The sequence below is a fragment of the Piliocolobus tephrosceles genome, chromosome 7 (genome assembly GCF_002776525.5).
Source record: "Piliocolobus tephrosceles isolate RC106 chromosome 7, ASM277652v3, whole genome shotgun sequence".
NCBI lineage: Eukaryota > Metazoa > Chordata > Mammalia > Primates > Cercopithecidae > Piliocolobus > Piliocolobus tephrosceles.
Window position 1 is genome coordinate 100,237,972 of NC_045440.1, and position 12,280 is coordinate 100,250,251.

At 40.9% G+C, this 12,280-nt stretch overlaps 1 protein-coding gene across 2 annotated transcripts in view; it reads left to right on the plus strand.

The window, feature by feature from the left end:
• The window catches only part of LOC111520901 (ribonucleases P/MRP protein subunit POP1), a 44,025-nt gene that overhangs the window by 22,743 nt on the left and 9,002 nt on the right, over window positions 1-12,280 (plus strand). For both annotated transcript variants that reach the window (XM_026454942.1, XM_023184013.1), the window contains exons 10-14: window positions 1,310-1,421; window positions 2,021-2,140; window positions 8,086-8,201; window positions 10,322-10,513; window positions 11,936-12,090. In XM_026454942.1, the coding sequence (XP_026310727.1) occupies window positions 1,310-1,421; window positions 2,021-2,140; window positions 8,086-8,201; window positions 10,322-10,513; window positions 11,936-12,090 (695 nt within the window). The remainder of the gene's footprint in view (window positions 1-1,309; window positions 1,422-2,020; window positions 2,141-8,085; window positions 8,202-10,321; window positions 10,514-11,935; window positions 12,091-12,280) is intronic.

Genomic DNA, 12,280 nt, shown 5'->3' on the forward strand with positions numbered 1-12,280 from the left:
TTTGAACCTACGAAGTTTGGTTCCAGAGCCTGTACTGTAAACCACTAAGCTGTGCTATCTGAGTTTCTGTGAGTAAATGGTACCTTTGCTTTTTTTTTTTTTTGTGAGACAGAGTCTCGCTCTGTCACCCAGGCTGGCGTGCAGTGGCACAATCTCAGCTCACTACAACCTCCACCTCTTAGGTTCAAGCAGTTCTCATACCTCAGCCTCCTGAGTAGCTGGGATTACAGGCGCCAGCCAACGCACTTGGCTAATTTTTTGTGTATTTTTTATTAGAGGTTTCGCCATATTGGCCAGGCTGGTCTCCAACTCCTGGCCTCAAGTGATCCGCCTGCCTCAGCCTCCCGAAATGCTGTCATTACAGGCGTGAGCCACTGCACCCGGCCATGATTGCTTCTTTAGGATCTGTAAGTGCACATCCTACTTCAGTGAACTTCAGCATGAGTTGTGGCTATAGATTCCCTTCTTGCCATGCACATGATACTTGAAGAGCTTTTTGAAATCTTCCTCAATTCCTAGTTCCATGTGGAAAAGATATACATTTCTAGGAATACTGTAGTAGTAGTATATCCTTTATCTGGAGAGTTCTTCAAGAGGTACTGGTTTGATTTTCCTTTGGTGAGGAACATTTTATTGCTTACATCGGAGATGATGAAGTTAGCTCTAGTGGAAGAGGACCAGGTGTGGTGGCTCACACCTGAAATCCCAGCTCTTTGGAAGGCTGAGGTGGGTTGATTGCTTGAGCCCAGAAATTCAAGACCAGCCTGGGCACCATAGTGAGACAATGTATCCACAAAAAATAAGTTTAAAAAATTAGCTAGGCATGGTGGCGTGTGACTGTAGTTCCAGCTCCCAGCCACTTGAGAGGCTGAAGTGGGAGGATCACTTGAGCCTGGGAGATTGAGGCTGCAGTGAGCCATGATTGGGCCACTGCACTCCAGACTGGGTGACAGAGTGAGACTGTGTCAAAAAAAAAAAAAAAAAAAAAAAAAAAGTAAGAGAGGAGCGAGGCCTCCTCTGTTGGTACTGTGCTCTGGAGAGACTGGGTGTGAAGTATCTTAGTGAGTTAGTCTATCCTCATATGTGAAATCTTGAGAGAAGTGTAATACTATATCCTTGCTACTAACTGAAAGAGTAGTCTGGTATTAATTACTATGTTAAGTATAGTGGCAACTTTCCTGGTTCACCCCATAACACATTCATTTCTACACACAGAAGAAGAAAGAGTGGGGGCTGATATCACAACCATGACAAAATTATGAAGGTGGATTCATTGTTCGCCCAGTGAATAGTGATTGTTATTTTTCAGGTGGGAGAGGACACAGAGGAGACACCTCACCGCTGGTGGATAGAAACCTGTAAGAATCCTGACAGTGTTTCCCTTCATTGCAGACAAGAAGCCATTTTCGAGTTGTTGGGAGGTATACGAAGGGAAGACCGGGTTGTGTTGGGGAGGGAAGGGGGCTAAAAGAGCCTTTTGCAGTTGGGCCTCCAGCGTGTAATATTGCTTTTTAACCTGCTGCTATTGTGACACAGCAAGAGGACCAAGTAAGAGTCGGACTGAACTCAGTGAATAAACACTATATTCATGCCTGGTTATGAAACAACAAACAAATGAGATGTTCGTATTCTAAGTAACTGGCATTCTGATAGTGGAGATAAATGCATACGCCAGGTACTGACCTAAACTCTGTACTTACCTGCACACAACTGCGGTTTTGCTCATAGCTGCTATAGTTATCACTGATAGAAGCATGTGTGTTCATTTCATAAAAGAACCTTCTTTCTATGTTGGCTTCATGTTTTTTTGCGAGAAACCTCATTCTTTATGAATGTTAACTTATTCTCTAAAAGTATCAATGGGAAGAGAGGGAATACATGCTTTTAAGTAATTAGTCCAAGAAAAACGTTTCATTAGAAACTCTGAAAGATTTAAAAATACAAACAAATATAGATGTATTATGAATGACTTTCTGTAAGCTTCTTTTGGTTGTTTTTGTTCTTTTTGTTGTTGTTAAAGGAATAACATCACCAGCAGAAATTCCGGCAGGTACTATTCTGGGACTGACAGTTGGGGATCCGCGAATAAATTTGCCCCAAAAGAAGTCCAAAGCTTTGCCCAATCCAGAAAAATGCCAAGGTAAAGTTCTAAAAACACCCCAGGTTTTCCTTACGATTTTGAGCAGGCCAGTCTTATTAGAAGAGTTCTGTCTCTGACACATCTCCAGTAACTTCATCTGTAAAAAATTAGGGCAGTCTCCTTACCTGCCCACTTTACAAACTGATTATGATCTGAGGAAATGGTACGTGTGGAAGTGTCTTTTAGCTGTAAAACATGTAGCTTGATACTTATGTTCATTTTATTTTCCGAGTTCTCTCTTTTTAGTATCTAGTAAAACCTGTCTCTCTGCAAACTACGTTCTCTGAAAATGTCTGGCGTTTCAGAATTTTAATTGTGAGGAAGGGATCTGCACCCGAAGCTGGTCTTGTGCTCATTGGAAGCCTCTGTCTGACCATACAGATGATCCAGGTTCGAATCCTGGCAAGGCCATCCCAGGTGCTGAAATATAAGATGTTTTGGTTTAGACTAAGTAGAATGGCCTGAGAAAGTTGTTTGGCTGGGGTGGCATAGGAGGTGGGTAAGGGGCTGGCTAAAATTTTGTTCTGATCTGAGATTGGCAGCAATTTTGATAATGTCTCATTGTATTTACTGTCATTTAAACATGATTAGTTGGAAGAATAATTAAAATTACCATGGCAATCTTTGGAGGTAAAGTACAGGTTTGTGTTGTAACGACTTCAGAATTTTTTTTTTGAGATGGAGTCTTGCTCTTGTCACCCAGGCTGGAGTGCAATGGCGTGATCACTTCTACCTCTGCCTCTCAGGTTCAAGCGGTTCTCCTGCCTCAGCCTCCCGAGTAGCTGGGATTACAGGCGTCCACCACAACGCCTGGCTAATTTTTTTTTTGTATTTTTCGTAGAGATGGGGTTACACCATGTTAGCCAGGCTGATCTCAAACTCCTGACCTCAGGTGATCCACCCAGTTCAGCCTCCCAAAATGCTGGGATTACAGGCATGAGCCACCACGCCCAACCCAGAATTTTTTTTAAATGTAGTTAGATAGCTTATTGAGGGGGCAATAAATTACTCTGTCAGAGCTTCACATGAAAGGTGGATTGGATGAGGGAGGAGTTTGAAGATATATAGGTAAGTTAGTTAATTATGAAGCCTAAGACTTTACTCAGTGAGTCATTGCCTCTTTCTTTTCTTTTCTTTTTTAATATCAATGTGGTCTGGTGCAACGTAAAAGTTGCAGCATTTACTACACCATTAAATGTTGACTATTATAATCACCTTAAAGCTATAAACTCTACTTAGTTTCTCTTGCTACCTCAAATCCTTTTTTGGAATGAGGTGATTATTAAATCCTCTCTAAGGCTTTTGTTTTAATATGAATCAGCTCAAGGAAAATTAAAAGTCTATCTTGAAAAACGTGATTTAATTTGACTCCTGAAGTCAAGCAATCCTTCTGCCTCGGCCTCCCAAAGTGCTGGGATTACAGGTGTGAGCCACCATTCCCAGCTAGAGAGCTTTTAAAAGGGAGGGTACATGAAGAACCTGAAGTGATAATGAATATTCTTAGATGCTTTGGAAAAGTTTGCTTGATCAGCTGGTTCTAGAATTTGAACTAAATCTTTTCTTTTTTTTTTTTTTGAGACGGAGTCTTGCTCTGTCGCCCAGGCTGGAGTGCAGTGGCCGGATCTCAGCTCACTGCAAGCTCCGCCTCCCGGGTTTACGCCATTCTCCTGCCTCAGTCTCCCAAGTAGCTGGGACTACAGGCGCCCGCCACCTCGCCCGACTAGTTTTTTGTATTTTTAGTAGAGATGGGGTTTCACCGTGTTAGCCAGGATGGTCTCGATCTCCTGACCTCGTGATCCGCCCGTCTCGGCCTCCCAAAGTGCTGGGATTACAGGCTTGAGCCACCGCGCCCGGCTGAACTAAATCTTAATAATGTGTTTCTGCAAATCTTTTCAACTTTATTAACAAAATATTTCACTATATAATTAACTGGTTTTCTAGGTGAGATTTAAAAATATAATTTCTGCCGTACTAGCTGTTATTTTATTTGCAATCTTTAGTATTTGCCATTTTGCTTTGATGGATTATTTTGATTAGTTCTTGTCTGTGAGAGACCAATTTCTTTTAGGAAATACTGAATTTACATTGTGCTTGTGGGCTTATCATCTTTCCGTTTGAACACTCTTTGGTAGTATGACTTTCCTGTACTACCCAAAACATGGAAGGAGAACAGCTGCCTTTAGAGTGATCAGTTGCAGGTCATCCTTCATATTTTAGAGCTCTTGCAAGCACTTTGAGAGCAATGATCTGCAGTGGACTTGAGCAGTGCCCATTTAGCAGTCATGTTCTCTGCTTCACTTGGGTCCTTTTAACTGTTTTGCATATTTTATTTAAAATAGTTTAATCTGAAGGCTGTAACTTTGGTTTTGTTTGATTTCCAAATGAGAAAGCCTTTTACTGGTTACCTTTGCTTCTCTGAGTCAAACTCATTAAAAGAAAGTTTAATGTAACATTTGGTGATCTTTAAATAGGTTTAAGAAAGAAGAAACCAGCTCCTCTCTTCAGTCTTTAAGTCACATTCTGGAGTTAATATAATCAATTCAAGAACTTTTGTCTGTGAAAGAAAACATGCTTTATATGAGTCTGGGGGAAGGACTCAGAATTACATTCAGAAGTGGCAGTCATTCTAGGCACACTGATGTGGGTACTGATTCTAGGGTACTGATGTGAGTCTCAGCTGGGGGTATTGTTTTTCTCTTCCCAGTAAAGACTATTGACCTAAAAGGGCCTTCCCCTTAGCCTTCAGACATACTCCACTTTGTTGTAAATAGACTTTATTTTTTAATGCAGCTTTAGGTTCATAGCAAAATTGAGCATAAAGTACTGAGATCCCATGAACTTCCATCCCCCTCTATGCACCGCCACCACACAGTCCGTGTCCTTACTAGAGTGGTACGTTTGTTACAGTCCATGAACCGACATTAACACATCATTATCACCTAAAGTCCTCAGTTTGTATTAGGGTTCACTCCTGGTGGTATATATACTCTATCGATTTTGACACAGGTGTAATGACATACTCACCATAATAGCATCATACAGAATAGATTCACTGCCCCCCAAATCCTGTGTGCTCTGCCTATTCATCCTTCCTTTACCCCTAACTTCTGGTAACCACTGATCTTTTTACTACCTCCATAGTTTTGTGTTTTTTAGAATATTATATAAATGGAATCATACAATACATAGCCTTTTCAGATCGGCTTCTTTCACTTAGTAATATGCACTTAAATTTTCTCTATGTAGGCCAGGCATGGTGCCTCATGCCTGTAATCCCAGCACTTTGGGAGACTGAGGTGGGCAGATCACCTGTGGTCAGGAGTTAGAGACCAGCTTGGCTAACATGGTGAAACCCTGTCTTTACTAAAAAAAAAAAAAAAAAAAAAAATTGGCATGGTGATGGGTGCCTGTAATCCCAGCTACTCAGGAGGCCAAGGCAGGAGAATAGCTTGAACCTGGGAGGCAGAGGCTGCAGTGAGCTGAGACTGTGCCACGGCACTCCAGTCTGGGCAACAGAGCAAGACTCCATCTTAAAAAAAACAAAAAATTCCTCTGTGTTTCACATGGCTCAATAGCGCATTTCTTTTTAGCTCAATAATATTCCCTTGTGTGGACATACTGTCTACTTTGTTTTATCTGTTATTATTATTATCATTATTATTATTTTATTTATTTTTGAGATAGAGTCTCACTCTGTCACCCAGACCTAAGTGCAGTGGTGCAATCATGGCTCACTGCAGCCTTGACCTTCCAAACTCAAGCGATCCTCCCACCTCAGCCCCCAAGTAGCTGGGATTATAGGCACATACCACTATGCCTGGCTAATTTTTAACTTTTTGTAGAGACAGGGTCTCATTAAATTGCCCAGGCTGGTCTTGAACTCGTAGGCTCAAGTGATCCTCCCAACTCAGCCTACCAAAGTGCTAGGATTACAGGCATGAGCCACTTTTGCCAGACCTATCTATTATTATCTTTTAGAATATTTGAAGATGAGGTAGTACTCTCCTGGGTCTTTACACCATAAGTATCAACTATCTCTTGTTTGCAGCTTAGTCTGACTAAAATCCCAATCATGATCCCAAATGCGTGGCAGTGCTCCACAGGAAAGCACTCTGGGTACCCAGCCTGTTGGAAGTGGAGCTTGACTGCTCCTAGACAGGCCATGTGAACCTGCAGCACATAGCACTGTGGCTTGAGGATCTGATGGTGGTTATCTCTGTAAGGAAGAGCAGTGTACTGAAGCTGCTGTGGCTTTAAAAAATTTTTTATTTTGCTTTATTTTTTTGAGACAGGGTCTGGCTCTGTCATCCAGGCTGGAGTGGAGTGGCACAATCTCAGCTCACTGCAACTTCTGCCTCCTGGGCTCAAGCCATCCTCCTACCTCAGCCTCTCAAGTAGCTGGGACTACAGGCACACACCACCACACCCAGCTAATTCTTGTAGAGACAGGGTTTTGCCATGTTGCCCAGGCTGGTCTTGAACTCCTGAGCTGCAGCAATCTGCCTGCCTTGGCCTCCCAAAGTGCTGGGATTATAGACATAAGCCATTGTGCCTGGCCTGTTGTGGCTTTTAAACAGTTTTTAATCTCAGATCTTTTCATCAACTTAATTTTTTTTCTAACTTTGTTCTCCCTTAAAATCTGTCACACTATGGCCCAATTGCTCCCAACTTATTTTTTACTAGCCATCAGACCCATGCAGGCAGGTATGTGCCTTCGAGTGATGTTTCTTTGTGGAGAGTTTAGAACTATAACCCAAACTCAAAAATTGTCTTTGTTGTCTAATGAAAATTCATCAGTTCAACAAAATAAGATTTGGGAGATACTTTTCCCTGGGGATTAAATGACTGCATGTAAGAAGTTCCTTCTATCGATATAGAGGCTTGTCACTGATAAAGTTTCTTCCTCTTTCTGCTTGAGTACTTGCTAGAATGGTACAGCTTATTTAAAGGGATAAAACACTATGTGTCACTGAAAATATGCTTATTTTAAAGGGATGAGGCTGGGCACGGTGGCTCACACCTGTAATCCCAGCACTTTGGGAGGCTGAGGCCGGTGGATCACTTGAGGGCAGGAGTTCGAGACCAGCCTGCCCAACATGGTGAAATCCTGTCTCTACTAAAAATAGCAAAATTAGCCAGCAATGGTGACACGTACCTGTAATCCCAGCTACTTGGGAGGCTGAGGCAGGAGAATCATGTGAACCTGGGAGGGGGAGGTTGCAGTGAACTAAGACTGTGCCACGGCACTCCAGGCTGGGTGACAGAGTGAGACTCTGTCTCAAAGAAAAAAAAAAAGGATGCAAAAATACATTTTACAGAAAGGAATAAGTAGTTCAATATAAATAGGTTATCAGAGACTTAAAATAATGGGGCAGAAGAGAAGATGATGGTATCTGTTGGCTCACCACCATTGGATGAGGAATGATACACAAAGTCCTGAAGCCAGTAGCTGAAATATGACATGTATTTATAATATGGCATATTATTATTTAGAAATGGGGTCTTGCTATGTGGCCCAGGCTGGACTTAAACTCCTGGGCTTAAGTGATCCTCCCCACTTAGCCTCCCAAGTGGTTGGAATTACAGGTGTGCACCGCCATGCCTGGCTTAATGTGCCATAGTGTTTGCCTTTGCAGTGGCTACTAGAATTTGATTATCTTGCATGTGGAATTAGGCAGTTTTTTGGAGGCAATTTAATATTGTGATATTTGCATCTTATACATGAAAAATCAATACCAAAGAAAACTGCTTAGGAGCCTTTGCTATGTCATAGACTGTAGAACTGACTATAAGAATAACTTAATTTCTTGTCAAGTAAATTCTTCTAAACTAAGTAAATGCCTATGAAATATTGGTTTGTAACAAAAGGCCTACTGCCAACGTTTGGAGTTTGACTTCATTGATCTGAAGGATGTGGTTTGAAGGCTATTTCTTTTCCCTCTTAGATAATGAGAAAGTTAGACAGCTGCTTCTGGAGGGTGTGCCTGTGGAATGTACGCATAGCTTTATCTGGAACCAAGATATCTGTAAGAGTGTCACAGAGAATAAAATCTCGGATCAGGTAACTAATTAGTGTAAGGATTATTGGTAAAGTCATGAATGACAGGTTAACTATATCATTCTAGAGACTGTAAAAAGTGATTTCATACTTCATAGAATTCCATAGACTTTCTTTTGTTTTCAAACAAGTTGTTGATCCCTGACTCATGATATGTACTGTGATTTTCTTCTGTTCTTAGGGATAATCTAAGAATAAGGATAGGGATATAAGAATAAGGATCTTATCTGTTATCCAAGGATAAGAATCTAAGAAGAAAGATACATACTGTGATTTTTTTCTGTTCTTAGAGATAAAGTAAGAATAATCTCTAGAAAATGTTAATACAAAGACTTTTTCTTGAAATGATGATCTCATGGTTTAAATATGTTTTTCTTTTATTGTTTTCTTTTCCCTTAAATGTTCTCTGTCTTTAATTTTACTATGATTGGGGAACTTCCAGGGCCAGACATTGTGTGAGATGCTGGGATAGATGACTTAGATGTGGTCAAAGAAAGTACAGGGCACTCAGGGAATCTCTAGAAGGGGTACTGAGCTCAGATGAGAAAAATGAGGCTGGCCTCCTGGATGGAAGAGCAGGCATTTGAACTGACTCTCAGATGGGAGCGAGAAGTCACCAGACTTCTTGGAGGCAGAGTCAAGGTTTCAGTGAAGATAAGATTGCAGGAAGTGAGAAAAGCATGTGCAGGAGCCCAGGCAGAAACCAGGAAGACTCTCCAAGTGGATCAGGAGCTAGGAATCAGAAATGGGGTGAGAAATGAAGCTGAAGACACAAATGGGGCTAGAGCATGAAAGACCTTGAAGCCTTTTAAGGATTTGGAGATGTGGGACACCCTTAAAGGTTTTAAGGTTGGCCATGACATGATGAGATTTCACACTGGCAGCAGTGGGGGGTTGGAGATGGGGGTTGAGGGAGCTGGAGAGAGACTGTGGGTTGGATGGCCTTAAAAAGACCCTTGAAATATTCATATATGACATGATGGGGGCCTGAATTGTGGCAGTGTGGCTGGAGTGGAGGGGGTGAGGTTTAACGCATATTCCTGGAAGGTGAAATTGACAAGGCTTGGTGGTTGGTTGGAAGATGGGAGGTGAGAATGGAGGAGGCGTGCCGATTAGGTCCTGATATTCTAGCTTGGATTTAGGATTTCAGCTAAAAGAGAGCCAGAGCCATGTCTTACTTGTTCACTGATGTATTTCCAGGTTCTAGAAAAGTGTGTAGCACATAAAAGTGCTCAGTAAATATTTGAATGGCTGAATGAATGGAGTGTGTGAATTGTGGTGTCATTCAGCTAGGTGGGGGATACAGGAAGAGAGCAAATACAGTGGAAGGGTGATGAGTTCAATCTTGAGCTTGAGGGGCTGTGGGACTTCCCAAGAGCAGAGGTCCAGGAGGCAGGTTTCGATCCCAGAAGGAAGAGTCAGGGCTAAAGAGAGATGGTTTGGAATTACTAACACATAGATAGTAGCAGAAACTCTGAAAGTGAAAAAGAAGATTGGACCTGGCTTGAAGAGCGTTCATGAGATAGCAGTTAGACTATGGTCTGGAGGCAGTCTCTTGCATGGTTTTTTCTAAACTGAGTGATAGCCCTCTTACCTACCTGTTAATCTCTTTTTACAGCTCCAAGAAAAGTCTGAAAGGATGTTATCCACCCTCTACGTTCCCCTTAACAATAATTTTAACCATCTTCAGTTTTGATTCTTTAAGACCTGGTGGGCAATTTTCTCAAGAGCCAGTGCATTTTTCTAGTTGCACATCCTTGAGAAGGCGTCACTTAATTGTTTATATCTTTTTTACTTCATGACACCAAATCTTACTCAAAATCAATGTAAGGACAGAATATCAACATATAAGATTAATCTTGATATAAGAGATCAACACAATGAATGCTGATAATGAATGATATAAGACAATTTGGCATTTCTACCTAAACACTTGTATAGAGGAAAATATCTGTAGGAGGAATACCTTATACTTAAAATGGCTCACATTTATTTATTGAGAATGTTTTTCTCTTGCTTTTTTAAAAGAGCATTTAACTTTCTAAAGCTGCTTATAGGGAGACCCAGGAGGATCTCCCAGAAGACTAGGGCTGTTTGTCTTGAATTATTTTCTTCCACTTTAGGATTTAAACCGGATGAGGAGTGAATTGCTGGTGCCTGGGTCACAGCTTATTTTAGGTCCCCATGAATCCAAGATACCTATACTTTTGATTCAGCAGCCAGGAAAAGTGACTGGTGAAGACCGACTAGGCTGGGGAAGTGGCTGGGATGTCCTACTCCCAAAGGGCTGGGGCATGGCTTTCTGGATTCCATTTGTAAGTTACTTTTTGATTCTAACAGTTGCAATATTTAAAATAGATTCCTAATAAATGCTAAGTACTCAAAATGTTCCAGACTTTATGTACAACTTAGGAGGAATTGAGTGGTATATTTCTGCCCTTAGAGCTATAGTCCCGGATACAAGATACTTCATACATATAGTTCCTGGAGCCAGGTTCTCATTATAAGACCTGTGCTGACATATCATTAATTGTCGAGGTTTTAAAGTGACCTGATTTTTGAATAGTAGTGGCAACAAAAATGTCTAGCTATTTGATTTGAAGAAATTTGTTATAGTTTAAAAGCAAAGGACTTAACTTTTACAGATAGAATACTTTTTTTTTAAATGTTAACTATAACCATATACCCATATTTATCAACTGCAGCTAAAAATTTTATTAGAATCGAATGTGTCTTTTTTTCTTGGTTATTTCAAATATTACTTCAAAGGCTGGGTGTGGTGGTTCACGCCTGTAATCCCAGCACTTTGGGAGGCCGAGGTTGGTAGATCACTTGAGGTCAGGAGTTTGAGGCCAGCCTGGCCAACATGGTGAAACCCCGTCTCTACTAAAAATACAAAAATTAGCTGGGTATGATGGCTCCTTGGGAGACTGAGGCATAAGAATTCCTTGAACCTGGGAGGTGGAGTTGCAGTGAGCTGAGATCACACCACTGCACTCTAGCCTGGGTGACAGAGCGAGACTCTGTCTCAAAAATGAAAATAAATAAATAAATAAATATTACTTTGATCCTAGAGAGTGTAAAAGGCATGTGAGACTTTTAGATTCATGCCAGTAATTAATTTTTGGCATGCCTAGTGCAAGGACATCCAGTTAATCATTCAGGAGTAGGAATATTTAAAAATAATCCTACTTAATTTTTTACTATGAGATGCTTTCAAGCATACAAAAAAGAATAGATGCTGATGTAGTGAATGCCTATGTGCCATTTACCCAGCATCTGGCTTAAGAAATAAAACACTACAGATGCATCAATGCACCCTGTGTACCTCTCTCCAGTTTCATTTCCCTCCCTCCTTTTAAAATAATCACTCCTCTGATTTCAGTGTTTGCTACTACCATGCATATTTTTATAGCTTTATTGAAGTATGTTTGTATCCCACAATAAAATAACTATTTAGACTTGACATGTTTTTAAAGTATATACCTCACCATATATATGATTTTGCAACTTGCTGTATTCACTTGGCATTGAGATTCTTTTCCATATTTATTAATGAAGCATGACGAAGCTCAATTTCATTCGTTTTTACTATTGCATGGTAATCCATTGTGTGTATTTCTATCCATTCTCCTTTTGAGGGGCATTTAGGTTGTTTCTCATTTTCCCCCATATAAACATTAAGCAATTCACTTTAAGTTGGTAGACTGACAGTATCTTTTTGACATTTCTTTTAGATCTATCGAGGTGCGAGAGTCGGAGGGCTGAAAGAGTCTGCAGTGCATTCTCAGTATAAGAGGTCGCCTAATGTCCCAGGCGATTTTCCAGACTGCCCTGCCGGGATGCTGTTTGCAGAAGAGCAAGCTAATAATCTTCTTGAAAAGTACAAAAGGTAAGAAGCTGGCTTCTCTAGTTTGATAATGTTTTAAGGAGAAGAGAAGTGCCTGCTTATATTGGTATCCCAAGCATTAGGATGGCTTTGGTAATGCTTGTTATCTAACATGGAGTTTCATAGACTTTTCAGTGAGTTCAGCATTACTGAGAATTAATTAAGAAGATATGACTTAAGTGGGGAGATTGTC